The 14,885-nt window shown below is 35.9% G+C and overlaps 1 protein-coding gene across 5 annotated transcripts in view; it reads left to right on the plus strand.

The window, feature by feature from the left end:
* Window positions 1–14,885, plus strand: part of ASAP1 (ArfGAP with SH3 domain, ankyrin repeat and PH domain 1) — a 147,221-nt gene that overhangs the window by 107,909 nt on the left and 24,427 nt on the right. For all 5 annotated transcript variants that reach the window (XM_032683938.1, XM_032683963.1, XM_032683945.1 and 2 more), the window contains 8 exons: window positions 1,150–1,283; window positions 2,379–2,470; window positions 3,037–3,223; window positions 5,649–5,734; window positions 7,269–7,384; window positions 9,644–9,711; window positions 11,839–11,946; window positions 13,287–13,509. In XM_032683938.1, coding sequence (XP_032539829.1) covers window positions 1,150–1,283; window positions 2,379–2,470; window positions 3,037–3,223; window positions 5,649–5,734; window positions 7,269–7,384; window positions 9,644–9,711; window positions 11,839–11,946; window positions 13,287–13,509 — 1,014 coding nt within the window. The remainder of the gene's footprint in view (window positions 1–1,149; window positions 1,284–2,378; window positions 2,471–3,036; window positions 3,224–5,648; window positions 5,735–7,268; window positions 7,385–9,643; window positions 9,712–11,838; window positions 11,947–13,286; window positions 13,510–14,885) is intronic.

The raw sequence follows: 14,885 nt of genomic DNA on the forward strand, positions 1-14,885 counted from the left end.
GGAATAAGTAGTCTTGTACAAAGAATGAAACCCAGAGTTGAAATCCTCCAAGATAATACCTTCAGAAGTACAGAGTTACAGGTCAGTTAAGTGTTGCTTAGAGCTTGAGTGGAGGCAGCTTGACCCAGCACAGTTGAATTGGTTTGGTAGCTGGCAGCTGTTGCAGCTTTCTCATCTAAAGAGACACTTCAAGAAGATGATGCTTATTTGGAACTGAGTAGATAGTATGCATCTTGCAGATGCTTGCTCATCCAAATAAGAAATGGCAAGATAAAAATACAAACTGGGATATAACTATGTCAAATCCTGGAATCAGTTCATTCAATTATTTCATTATGTAAAGCTACAGAAACTTCAGACTACAGTTCTCATTCATCTTTTAATTTATAGTGAAGTTTTAAGCTTCACTCCTGCATCCCAGCTTGCTGCTTTAAAACTCTTGACCTAATGCTTCAGCACTTACTATTTAAGGTCAAGGAAGAGATTAATTTGAAGACATGTATGTGTACAAAGTGTATCTGGAGCTTTTCCTTTTCCTTCAAAACTGGTCATGCTTCTTATGTAGCATTCATAGTATAAGATCTATTCTAATATTTCATGCAGATCTCCTCCATGACAGCAATTTTTATTTATTTATTTATTTATTTATTTATTTATTTATTTTTGTTCCTGGACTAGCTAGCATTCCTTAAATTTTCTACAACATGCTGCTGTTTTACATACTGGAAAATTATATGGTCAATCTTTTATAAAGGACTGTTTAAAGTTTAAGAAGTAAATTTCAAAACTTCAGAGGCTGTCAAATTTAGGAGATCTGTTCCTTTTAAAAACAGGAATTAAAAACCTTATGTTATTTGTACAGGAAATAAATCCGAAATGTATTGAAATATATTCATTAAGCATGAATTTATAAGTCTAAATTCAGTGCCTTTGGGACTGTCTCTAAATCTGAAAAACTTAAGTCCGTTGGTAGCAATTTGTGGTTAAATTTGCACTGCAGTTTGGAGAAAAAAACTAAGAATATTCCATACATTTCCATTCTTTAAAACATTAAATGAGGAATCATTTCAGAATACATTGGGATTTCTTACCACCAGTGAAGACCTTTTCTTGTACTTTGATTAAATATGTTGTTTTTCAATTCTTCAGATCCAACATGGCTATCAACTAATTTGGGCATTTTAACCTGCATTGAGTGTTCCGGAATACACAGAGAAATGGGTGTCCATATTTCTCGAATCCAGTCTTTGGAATTAGACAAATTAGGAACATCTGAACTCTTGGTAAGTTTCTTTAATTTGGATGATTTTTGGTGATTTATTTTTTTTTTTTTAGACAATAGATGACATATGTATAGGAAGCATTGAGATATATAATTTACAGTTAATTTTTTTCAAGAATGTGTTTTTGTAGAACACCTCCTTCATATTTTGTATGTATTTGATAGGAGCATAATTCTATATTATATAATATTATTTATTATTGATAGTTTTGGTGATTTCTCACTTCTCTTGTTCATTTCCTGTGGTTTTGCAGAATGAGTATTGACATCTGTTGTGATTAGTGCCATCAGAATTTTGTCTCTCAATAGCTGACCTTGACCCTAAATCAAGGCAGTCTAAAATCACATGCAATTAAAACAAAGGAAAGCTAATTTAACTTGGCAAGTGGGAATGACTATTGCTAATTTTGACAGGAAAATGTTGGATGAATCTTTTAATTTGATGAAAGAAACCCTATAATATTAAAGTTATGAAAGGAATTTGATGCGAGGCTACTAAAAAAAAAAAAAATGGAGAAAGAAAAAATAAACAATTGTAGCAGGTTTATCTCTCCCCAGCTGTGTTTGGCCTGAGAGAAGATACTTGTTATAGAAATTTCGATTGGGAAAATTGAGAGAAGATAGAAGGCAGTTCTGGATTTGGGTATAGGTTCAACATTAGCACTAGCTCTCTCTTTGAAATACTGAGTTGTTTGGAAAGTTGCTGTTAATATAAATCAAATTTTGCTAAGCATGACCTTCAATAGGTCTGAGCTTCTTTCTAAAAGTAGCTTCCTGCTCAGTGTTACCAGCACCATTTCAATGTTCATGCTGCCGATTCCTCATTCTCATTTTGGGTTTTGCATTGGAGGCAGATTGACTTGAAATGCAATCAGCTGTGACTGTGAAGTCTATCATACAAGTTCTGAGATGAATTTACACTTAAAATTTTATTTAATTGCTCTATATTTACATACAATCATTGTGCTTTCATTTTGCAGTCCTGCGTGTTCCATCTTTTATTAGTATTGTGAAAAGGCACATTAATAGTCCATTTTTTAGATTGCTGTTAGATCCCAAAAGCCCTCACTGTCATTTATTCTTTTTCTGATTTCAGCTGGCCAAGAATGTAGGAAATACTAGTTTTAATGATATTATGGAAGGGAATTTACCTAGTCCTTCACCTAAACCCAGTCCATCAAGTGATATGTAAGTCTTTAATCTCTAAAATCTTTAACATTAAGTTTACTGTGGAATATATATTTGATGTAAAGTGTCTTAAACAGTAACCAAGTTAGAGGAAGGCTAGAATGGCAGAATGGTGGGGATTTTTACTCCAACTGTGGAGTTTCTTAGAAGTTATGTAGCCACATTTTAGCTACCTCAGCTTCTCAGTGTAGAAATATTTTGAGTTTGGGTTTCAAGGTTCATTATTTGAATCCTGAATGGTTTTGAGTTTTATAGAATCCCTTCAGGTAATAAACACAGTTGGACTAAATGATACCAGCTCTGTTTTTGCTTTGGTCTTAGTCCCCAGAGTCAGAGTGATTTTCATATATAACAAGAAGAGAGGATAAACTTGACAATGTACTTACTGTCTTTTGTGCTTGTTTGTAAGAAAGACATGCAGCATGACAATAAATAACACACTTTTTATCAGATAGTTTTCCTCTTCCCTTCTTATCTCCTGAGTTAGACAAGGTGATTGTAAATTAAAATCGTTGACCCATTTTTCTAAAAATTTCTAAAGCAAGCTCTATTTTCACACCCCACAGGACTGCACGTAAAGAATTTATCACTGCTAAATATGTAGATCATAAGTTCTCTAGGAAGACTTGTGCATCTGCAGCAGCTAAACTGAGTGAATTACTTGAGGCTGTCAAATCCAGGGATTTACTTGCACTAATTCAAGTCTATGCAGAGGGGGTAGAGCTAATGGAGCCACTGTTGGAGCCTGGACAGGTAAGCTTATCAGGTAAACAAAGAGTATTTTAAATAATGTGTATTTGTAAAGTGCCCAGGACCAGGTCTGCTACCTTTGATACTAAAACAAGCAAAATAACAGATGAAAATGGTGGGGGTTTATTTCTTTTCCTTAGTGTGACATCCTTGTGGAGAGGGAAAAGAACACTATCTGTTGTCATCGGTTGGTCTAAAGGAGTGTGAAATGCAGTAGTGATATCCTGTGCTGTTCTTGCTGCAACTTTATTATGTTGAAAAGCACCTGTTCTGCAATGTGTCTCTTTTAGGAAAAGGACCAGAGAAAGGAGACTTGACTTGATAGTGCAGGGTCACCTGACATCACAGACAGTATCATACCTGCTTTTAAAATAGTTGCTGAAGGAAAACATTATTGACTGTCTACAAGTTTCTGTTTACTGTGGATGAGGAAAGAATAAATCTGATACCCTCACAACTTCTGATGAAACATTTACAGAATACAGAGTCTTTCAACTAGGAGAAGATTTTTTTTGTTTTTAATAAAGTTCTGAATACTTGATCTTCCTTCTGAAGTCAGTAACAGGTTTTTGGTTTTTTTGAAAAATCAGTCCTAGTTGACCTCAATTCTCCTTGGAGAAATGTTGCTTATGAGCAAAATAACATGGTTTTATAGATAATCAATGCTGTGTAACCACTTGTTCAGCAATGTTTTCTCCCATCACTTTTAAACCCAGCTTGGAGAGATGTCACAGAATGTTTTCAACGAGTTGTGTGAAAATAGCTAAAATGGCAAAGGACACAATATGAAGTGTCTGTATGAAGTGAAGGGGATAAGTTCAATATAGTCTCAGCACTTGAGTTATCACAGAGTGCTTATCATGGAAACACATGACAAATTCTCTAACTGCAGGGTAAGCTTTCTGTATTTGTCATCCACAGCAGTTAGCACAGAATTAGCTCCTTAGTGCTTCTCAGCTATTACAGGCAGTGATACTTAGAAATGTATGAGCACCAAGTGAAATGTCGTCTGTGGTTAGGACATTAACAGCAACATTCTCCACTGTAAATTCTCTGATGTTTAATAAAGTAATATCTTTTTTCTAAATTGGACTTTAATTCTAAGAATATATACTCTAATATGCTTTTTTAAAATGTCCTTTATGATCAATAGGAGTTAAAGAAATCTGGATCTAGATTAACTTCTTTTGCAACTTTTAAATGGAATTAAACAGCTTTTCTATCTAAATGCATTAATGCATATGATATATATAGAAAATAAAGTATGACTCAGTTCAAGTCCAACAAGGAGACCCTGTATCTGGGGGAAACCACCCATGCACCAATATATGCTGGGACCCACCCAGCCTGGTCTCTAACGACCTGGGGGTCCTGGTGGACACCAGGCTGAGCATGAGCCAGCAGTGATATTTATTCTAGGCAGCACTGAAATATTGCCAGCAGGTCGAGGGCAGTGATCTTTCCCTTTACTCAGCACTGATGAGGCCACAGCTGGAATGCTGTATCCAGCTCTGGGCTCCCCAGAACAGGAGAGACTTGGACATACTGGAGAGAGTGCAGTGAAGGGCCACAAACATGTGAGAGTTTGGAGCACCTCCTCACCTGAGGAAAGGCTGAGGGGAGGGTTCAGCTCAGAGAAGGCTCAGGGGGATCTCAGCATTGTGTGTAAATACCTGAAGGGAGGGTGCAAAGAAGGCAGATCCAGGCTCTTTTCAGTGGTGCCCAGTGACAGGACCAGAGCCAATGGGCACAGACTGGAGCACAGGAGGTTCCCTCTGAACATCAGGAAACATTTTTGTATTGTGAAAATGACCAAGCACTAGCACGGCTTGCCCAGGGAGTTTATGGACTCTCTGTTCCTGGAGATATTCCAAAGCCATAGGGACACGGTCCTGGGAAACTGGTCCTAGGTGGCCCTGCTTAGGAGGGAGGTTGCAATAGATGATCTTCACAGGTCCTTTCCAATTTCAACTGTTCTACAAGTCTGTAAGAAATTTAATGTATGTGGGACTGATTTTTGTGGGATTTTCCCCTGGTTTTGTAGGAAATAGTATTGTGGCTGTGCTTGGTGTACACCAGGGTGTCATAAAGCAACGAGTACTGTAAACTCAGTTCCTGACAGGATCCCTTTTAGTTACTAATAGCTAAAATGGTTAAAGGCTTCTCAGGGTCATTCCATCCAGCAGGGAAAAGGGAAAACTGGGTTTGAGAAAACTGGGATCTCAGAAAGTAGGATGGCATTTCCTTTGAAGCACATGGTGTCTTTTAGAGATAAGAAAGGCAATAACCATTTTCACCGTAATTTCCTAATAGTATTTTTCTGTTGAAAAATTTGTAAAAGAGTGAATGGCATGTATCTTGTTAGGTCTGATATTACAAGCTTTTCAGAAGTAAGACAGAAAACTAACTTCTGTTTACATGTGTTTAGGAGCCAGGTGAAACAGCACTTCATTTAGCAGTCCGGACTGCTGACCAAACCTCTCTCCATCTGGTTGACTTCCTTGTACAAAACTGGTATGGATTGATCATTTATCATTAAATTGTGCATGAAAAATGTAAATGTTCAGAGCTATCCTGGCAGTGCCTTGGATGGTGTTTGCTCATCACCTGTAAGCTCTCTCCTTAGATATGTTCCAAAAGAGCATAATTTAGCACCTTCAAGTTGACCTTTGTGCTCCTAATGAGGAGAGAGAAAGATGTATAGATTAAAAACATGGAAAGCAGTTACATAAAAATAGGATGAAAGGAAAAACTCTGCAGAGCACAAGAGAGCATTGGTTTAGAGCACATGACAATATGAAGCAATGCAAACAAATAGTTCAGGTAGAGAAAGGATGGCTAGTAAATGTGCCAAATACAGGACACATGAAAAGAAATTGTAAGAGTAGAAAACAAGGATTTTTATCAGAAAATTATGAACAGACTATAGATAGACTTTGAAAAAGGTGTTCCAGTATTTAATAAACTGTATTAAAGCTATTGAGAGCATTAACTTCTTAATTAGTAATTTTTAACATCTAGTTTATTGACTGAGATATTCTTTGTTGTGAAGGAATGTGTTCATAGAAGTAAAAAAACCCTAATGAAAAGTGTGAGTGCTGATTATAGTAGAGTGTTATTGAAGTAACAAAAAATAAACTACTAATGTTTTCAAACTGTTTGAGACTGTAATTTTAGAAATGTTTTAGAAGCCTAAATTATTATTTTGAGCATTATTAAAGGATTTTTTATTTTGGATGATTACTTATAATTATTTTGTTTAGTTATGAAGCTTCATAGTTTCTTCAGACAACTATAGTCTTGTATGTGTTTCTGTCTGCTGTCTGTATTTTTGTCTCAGTCTCTAAGAGCACCTTTACAACCCTGTGAGCTCTGCACTTACCGTTCAGTATGGGTAACACTGGGAAAAGCTGTCATCTCCTGAGCTTTGCTTTGCTGTTTTATAAATGTGTTATATTGATCCCATAATGGCAGTGACATTTTTGGAGAAACCTGGTTTTAGAACTTGAAAACTGAAGGAAATACAGTTTTTAAAAAGCCCTGTGAACGTCTTTTCACAACTGGTTTTTCCCTAACTCAGTGTATATCCTAATATTGTTCATTCTCACAGCCACCTTTTTCATATTTCCTTGATTGCATAGGACTTATTGACCTATTTTAACTGTATCAGGATGATTTTTCAGGTATTTTTATTGGGCTAATTTAGCATGTTTGAAAAAAGAAATTCCGATAAAGTGTTGGGTGGAAAACAACTGGAATGGCCTTACAGGGGATTAGGCTGGAATATTTGAGTTTCACTTCATTAATTTTTTAAATTAACATTTGTAGATTCACAGTTCTTTTCAATCACAGCTCAGGTATTTCCAGTATCCTTGGAACTATTTTTCATAGTCTTTGAAAGTTATGTTTAATTTAAAAATATTTCTTTCTCCTACTTCATATTTGTGCTGTAAAGATTCTAATAATTTATTGTTTACAGGCATGCTAAATCTGAAGTGAATAGCACAGCTACTATACTTGTCTTGATTGTTTTTTCTTTTGTGTTTAGTGGAAACCTGGACAAACAAACAGCATTGGGTAATACAGTTCTACACTACTGCAGTATGTATAACAAGCCAGAGTGTTTGAAATTGCTTTTGAGGGGAAAGCCAACTATTGATTTAGGTAAGTTCATTATTTAAAACTAGGAAATAAAAATTTCCTAAAATTTCTTTCCATTACTTTAACCACCTTTATTTATGTCCCTGTGGTAAGTAAGCTTTTAAAACAAAACTGTGTCAAAAGGATGAGGACCTTGTCACCAACAAGCCTAAAAGAAACATTCAGTTAAGAAATGGAACTTAAATTCTTACAATATAATAGTGAGAAAGGTTTCTAATACAAAATACTAATGGTAAACTAATTTTTCTGCAGAGCTCTATTTCTGATCCATTGTAAATTGCCTAGAATTTAGGTTTATTGTTTGTATTGTAAAATTAATCTAGAATTTGTATGTTATAATGCTTCAAGTGGCTGCTCATGTTAATTCCACTCATATATGTGTGCGTTTTGTTTATACAACAGTTAATTCTTCTGTTAGCATCAATGACAGCTGGCACTGTGGTTTCACCCAGCACGTCCCAGCCACCACTGTCACTGTTTAGGGAAGGGATCAGCTTTCTTAACTGCCTTTCTGCTTCTCTTTGCATCTGCATTTGTGAGACAGGTATAACACTTGTTGTACCTGTATTAGTCCATTTTTCATCGTGGCTTACCAAAAGTTTAATTAGGAAAAGAATCTCTATTTGCTCACACCTAGGATAATCTGTTTTCTACTTGCTCTCCTTTCCCTACGATGTTTTGTGAGTTAGGAAGGCATTCCATGAATCCAACTTGTTAGGCTCAGGATTTAAGTGTCATCAGCATGTCTATAAAACATTTGCATTCAGTCAGTTAATGGTATAGAAGAAAAGTTTTTTCAATAGTTGATGCAAACTGGGGAGTATGAAATTTGATTTCTCCCTTTTTCTTCATCGTCATCATTTTTCTCCACTTCCTGATAAAAAACTGTTGCATAGCTTAGTGTCAGAAGTCATTGGTTTCCTTGGCCACCTTATACAATCTTAAAATATGTTTCAATATTATCATAAGTCAGAGAATGTAATGTGACCTTTTTTTGGTAGTTATAAAGAGAAAGGTACATGAACAAGTCAAAGGAAGTTTATTGGTCCTTCCATCGAATGCTCTCCTACATAGGTGTCAGAAGAGTGTTCACACCTTTCTGGTGTTTTGTTTTTTGGGGGAAGAGAGGGGGGAGAGGGTGTTGCATTCTTTGTGTTGTTTTTTTGAACTGTATATTGTCTTTAGACCTTAAAACATCAGGTTTATACTCAAGAGCTGAATGTTTGGAATTTATGTAGTCTCTTAAGCTGTCTGTATGTTAACTTTACTCAGGAAGTACTGGATTTTCGTTCCTTTTCATATTAAACCCATGAACTATCTCAGAGAGATCTTTCCGTAAGGAAATCCTTCTTCTAAGGATCTTAATTCTTTCAGTCATAGGCCTTTCTAGATGACTGCTTTGTATTTTCTAGCATTCCTGACTAGAATTCTCTGTGTGATATTTCACATAGACATATGTGCTTATGAGACCTCAGTCTGACCATTTTCAGTTCCTGATCACAGAAATGCTTTACAGTCTGCATGTGCTGTAGACCACTCTCTGTTCCAGCTCCATGGCATTTGCTGATGGACATTTTACCTAAGTTTATCCACATAAGATTCAAACATGGGGTTTACTTTTGATTCTTGAGACTTCCTAGCATCTAGCATGGATTCCATTAGATACTGTGCCAGCGGACCTTCCAGAGGGCTCAGATATTGCTTTTTTTCTGATCAGATGTTATTTTAAATTGTAAACCAATTTATAGCCTTTATAAAGACAAATTAGCTGGAAAGTTTTAAATTTATTCTTGTTCAAATGTCTTCAAATTAAGGCTTCAAACCTCTAAATATTAATCAAAGTAAAATGTGCTTGGATCAACATTTACTTTTTTTTTTTTTAAATCTTAGAATAGTTGTTTGGGTTTTTTTTTAGCCATTTTACCCTCTGTACTTGCTTTTCCTGATTATTCATGTAAGAGTTTTATTGGCAAAGGTCTTAAATGGAGGTTGAAATGACCAAATTTCTTTATATTTTCTGCTAGGATGGTTAGGAGGGATCTGGGAACTGTCCCAGCAGACGCTGCTGTTCAGAAAGAACCTGATGATACATGAAATGCATGAGCACTTAGAGTGGAATCTTAAAGAGCTGTAGCTGCTATAGAGTAAATAAATATTTTTGATCACTTTTAGAAGTTACTGTGCTACAAGTAGTGAAACTTAATGAATTGTTTCTTTAGACATCTCAAAGAATTGCTCTTTTTTGTGTTGTTAATTTTGTAGTAAACCAAGCTGGAGAGACAGCTCTGGACACAGCAAAAAGAGCGAAAGCTGTCCAGTGTGAGGAACTGGTAAGAACGGAGCTGTGGGGGGAAAGGCAAGGGGAATGTTTACTGCTTTAAAAATGTCATCTATTTAATATACCATTACCACTGTATCTCAGATGTGGTATTGCTGCCAGCTGGCTGTGTGCTGATCTGAAGGCCCTACCATAGGTGAATATTTTCTGACTTAAAACACAACAGTAATTAAGCCTGCTTAATGGAGAAAGAAGCAAAAGTGTAATGTCTGCAAGTTAGTATATCAAAAAATGTAGAACACCAGCTTCTATGGGACTTTGTCCTTCTACTGAACATGATCACAGCAAAAACCTTCTGGAATTTTGAGAACATATGAGGGATGTTAACAGATGCCACTAGAGAAAATCATCAGTGTTCAAGAAATAAATGTGTTAAGAATTTTCCCATGTACTCCTCTGAAGCAGTTAGCCAGGAATAAGGATTCTACATCAAACCAGCAAGCTTGTTTATTCGTGGCTCTCTGAGGTGCCACCAGCACGCATTAAGTAGGCAAGTGAATTTAATTACTACCAAGGTATTAAAAAGTCTGAGTAGTGTGGCAGTTACACATGCTAGACAAAACCAGGAGAATTTACAAAACAGTTGTCACTTGCTGCTTAATACTCTTTCCTTTTTTTCCTCATTTTGATGATCCAAGGATATCTACTTTTGCTCCATAGCTGGTAATTTTAATACCTTTCCTTTGACGATTGAAAGTTCTTGTCATGAATTAATCATTGCATAATCAAGACATCTTGTCCTTCAGAAATCAAAATAATTTTCCATGTTTCTGGGGATACAAGTCAACATTTTGCTATGGCTGATAAGGTGGTACTGTCACTGACTTCTCAGTTGGTGCCATGTCTGCTGTGTAAGTGCCATTTCCAGTAGTTTGAGTATTCTGTCAACTGAAAAACAGATTGGCTTTACAGCACACAATTGGGATGGATTGCTTTTTTCTTTAGAGTATCACTTCAGTAAAGTGACATCTACCCTTAATGTGGACCAACTGATCCATGTTATAGAACAAATAAAAAAAGGGGATGTTATCAGTGAGCTTATCTAGCAGTTAAGTGTTTCAGTTGTTGTAATCCAAATTCCATAAATACCTCACTGATTATTTCAGCTAACTCTCACAGAGCATTTATGCCTTTTCTCTTTTTGTTGTTTTTTTTTTTTATTTATTTTTGAAGAGGAAAATGATTTCTACTTTTTTTTTTTTCAAAAGTGGCAATGAGATATGGTTGAGTGAAAAAAAAAAACATGAATGAGCATATTGTTTACCACCGGCAATAACAAAGTACAAGATAAATAGCTGTGTGTTTGCATGTACTAAGCTAATTTCTGTTGCATAACTGGAGTCTTAACTGTGTAATTAAATTCAGTTTCAACTCAAGTAGGTTCATGAATACTTACATAACAGATTGGAAATACTTTCTTTATTACATATTTTATTTCAGGAAGATGGTTAAAGGCTCTCCTGAATCAACTAGTAGACTACACTTCAAAGGATGTGAAGGAATAAATAATGGTGGAAAATCTAGGCCTTAGAAAGGAGGATTTATGTCCTCAGAATAACCATGGACTGCTCTTTTAGTTTTTTTGCTGATCATTGAAGTAATAGTTTTTTAGATGTTATTTGGGCTGGCAAAGTAGAGGAATTTTGTGCTTAACATCCCTGGATGTTGGCCTCATCCAGGGAGAGAGAGGCAAAATATTTAAATAAAGGTTAAATATCTTTTCTTTTGATTTGAGCACAAAGACTGTGATTTTGGAGGGGCAGTAGTTGTATATAGTAGAATTTATAAATAGGTTTTGCCTTTCCTGTTTTTAAAGGAGGGCTCCAGATGCATTCTTCTTTTGTGCGTATACCTTGATGTCATCTATTCAAATGCTTGTCAAACATGGCAATTTCTGCCATTTCCAAAAAAATCTTTTCTTTTTGTCTTTTAGCTGTTTCTCTACACCACAAATAAATGAAGGATGTTTGTGTGAATGCCTTGAAATTGTGTGGGTTTTTTAATCTGGAAAAGTTATAAACCTCTAAATATTTCAGTTTTTTTCTTGCCATTACAAAGCTAAGTTTGTTAACACCAAAATAACAGCAAACATTTTAACAAGAATTTTTATTTCTTTCAGCTTTCTCAAGCCAAGGCAGGAAAGCTAAACCCACATGTCCATGTGGAGTATGAATGGAATCTTCGGCAGGACGAAATCGATGAAAGTGATGATGACTTAGATGACAAGGTAAGTGTGAATCACTGGGAGGGCTTTGCACACAAACTCTCAACATTTCAGGTCCGTGATAGTAAATGGAATTAGAGACTTGCTTTAACCTTTTTTTTCTTATAGATATTTTTTTGGGGGGGGTTGGAATAGTTTTGAGGCCTGTATTAAAGACTGACAAAGTACTGTTTGAATGTACATTGTCAACCTGGTTGTTATGGACTTGAGTTTCAAAAGTTTTGCTTTGACAAGACATACTGTATAATATAAATCAGTAAATCTAGATTACTTTGTTGTCGTTTTATCCTCTTCTGAATTCCAGACTGTTAAATTTTAGCTGGAAGAAATCCAAAGCTTACATACTTATTTTTTCCATAAATTAATTAAAAACCTAGTTGTTGAATAAATAACTCTATTTTTCACAGACTGTGCTGTGCTATATATTCCTGGTTTTAAAGACAGAAGTAATGGAAAGACAAAACTTGAGGGCACAGGATAATTGCCATCCTAGAATAAGTGGAAACTTAGGCTCAGTGTCCTACTTAAGCAAGTCAGTTAATTACTGTGTGCTCTGTTTCTGTAATAAATGCCAATACACCTCTCCTATTTTACATGAGCACTGCAGAAAGAAATGTGGACAACTTCTCATTTTCTGTGACACTTGAGACTGAAAGATTCAGGAACTGAAATAATTTAAATGTCCTCAAGGACAGTAGAGAACAAAATGATCATCTGTGCAAGGAGCCTTGGGAGGATGAGTGATGCTGTGCTGCAGATAATAGCCTGAACCAGAGCTGCAGGGAAACAGATCGTGCTCCATGTGCAGCCATTAACGTACAGCAGGCAAAAATTGATGTGTGAAATTTCTTCAAAGAGCAATTAGACACATTTAAAAAAAGCTGTATCATGGAATATATTGCTAGTTCAGGCACCAAATACATCTGATCTGTCAGAACTGTTTGTCTATTTTTAATGGGAATCAGTGGGGTAATAAACTTGATACTTGAGGATAATCATCTGGTCTGAGTAAAGGGCTATATGTACTGAAAATTACTCTTGTATTCTAAAAATGTTATTAGTCTGATATTGGTATATTATTAGTTTGTATCTCCTGCTTAAGATTAAATCTAGTTTTGTATACATGATGATTTTTTGATACTACAATCTTAATTTTCAGTTAGAAGAAAGCACCTTTCAGGTTGAATTGCTGAAAAAGGGAGGAATGGGGGCTTGTTTGTCCAATAAAGAAAAAAATTAGGCTCATGTTCACTAAAATATTTTCTAGTATATTATTTTCCAAACATATTAACTATATTTAGTGTTTAGACAGCTGCATAATGTATTTGTTTTTCTATTCACAGCCCAGTCCTATAAAAAAGGAAAGATCTCCAAGACCCCAAAGTTTTTGTCACTCTTCAAGCATTTCTCCACAAGACAAACTGACTCACCCTTCATTTAGCACTCCCAGAGACAAGCAAAGACTCTCCTATGGAGCTTTTACCAACCAAATCTTTGCAAGCACAGACTCACCCACCTCTCCAACTGCCGATGCTCCTCCTCTTCCTCCTAGAAATGCTGGCAAAGGTAAGTCTGTCTCCAACCTACACTTGCAAGCAGTGATTTTTCCCAGAGTTATCCTTCCTTTAATGAGGTACATTGCAATGTTTCAACATGTAGCATGTTTTTCTTGTTGCATTGATGCAGTAATATGGTACAGTGGATGTTCTAAACTTAAAAAAGGGGGGAGATATTTAGTAATGGACTCATTTATAATCCTGCACATGAGTGGGTGAAAAATAAACTAATATTCTGCTAAATTAAAGTTGTTTCATTTTAAGAGACAGTCGTGCAGCTCTAGTGGATCATGTTGGTTTGACCTAGATATCTGTAGTCTTCAAGTTTAGAGGATATATTTATGGAGCAAAACATGTTGCTGTATTATATTTTGTGCAGATCTACTTTTTAGGACAAAGAAGCCCCTTATCTTGTCCCTCTTTTTACGTATTTAGTTTAGAAACAGACAAATTGTGTTTTTACAGTAGACTTGTTAGAGAAATCTTCAGTTGCAATCAAGGCTCCAGTATAGTCTAATGCTTCAGCAGTTGTCCTGATGCTCCCTTTTGTGAGCACTGTTGTATCTTTATATTTCATTTCTTGACTGGTAATTAACTTCATTTAAAAAAGATACAGAGATGGCCCCATCAAAATATGAAAGAATAAAAGGGACAGGACACAGTGTGTTGGCATCAGGTCTTTGTTTTCACATTTCACATGCTGTGCTTAAGCACTACTGTTCCACCATCAAACTTTACCATGTACTGACAGCTTTCAAATGGATCCCTTGGTTCTCTTTTAAACAGGTTTGTTTCCCATTACAAGGCAAAGTGATTTTACCAGGGTTTGCATTTTTCACATGAGGTTTTTTATATCAGTTTCATTGGGGACTCAGTTGTATTCCTTGTAACTTTACTATGTTGACCTCCTTGTTGGCATTTCAAGATTCTAACCTTTTCCTTCCTCTCCCCCATCCCTTTAACATGCTCTGTGTCACAGTCTGCTATGGATTGTCCATTGCAGACACAGTGTAGTAGCTTAGATGTTCCTTCAGTCTGACCTAGGATAACTTTTTCTTGCTGTAAAGTTGCAAGACTTGGAAACTAATAATGAATCTCATTTCCTGAAGGTGATTAAGGATCTTGTCTGGTGTCTGTCTGTAAACACTGTTTAGTATGTTGCCAGCTTTCGACGGATTATAACCAACGTTACTTCTTTGTCATTATATAGTGAAGGTCTCATACATACTTACTCAGAAAATTGTCTTTTTCTTCAGGAAGGGGAATATTGATGTGCCCATTTCATTCTGAGTATGTATTTTAGTTTCAGAAATGTTAGGCATTTTCCTGGGTGTTCCTGCAAGTTCCTGGGTGTTCCTAGACAAGCACTGAAGCTACTCAGAAAGA

Source organism: Chiroxiphia lanceolata, chromosome 1, assembly GCF_009829145.1.
Source record: "Chiroxiphia lanceolata isolate bChiLan1 chromosome 1, bChiLan1.pri, whole genome shotgun sequence".
Lineage (NCBI taxonomy): Eukaryota > Metazoa > Chordata > Aves > Passeriformes > Pipridae > Chiroxiphia > Chiroxiphia lanceolata.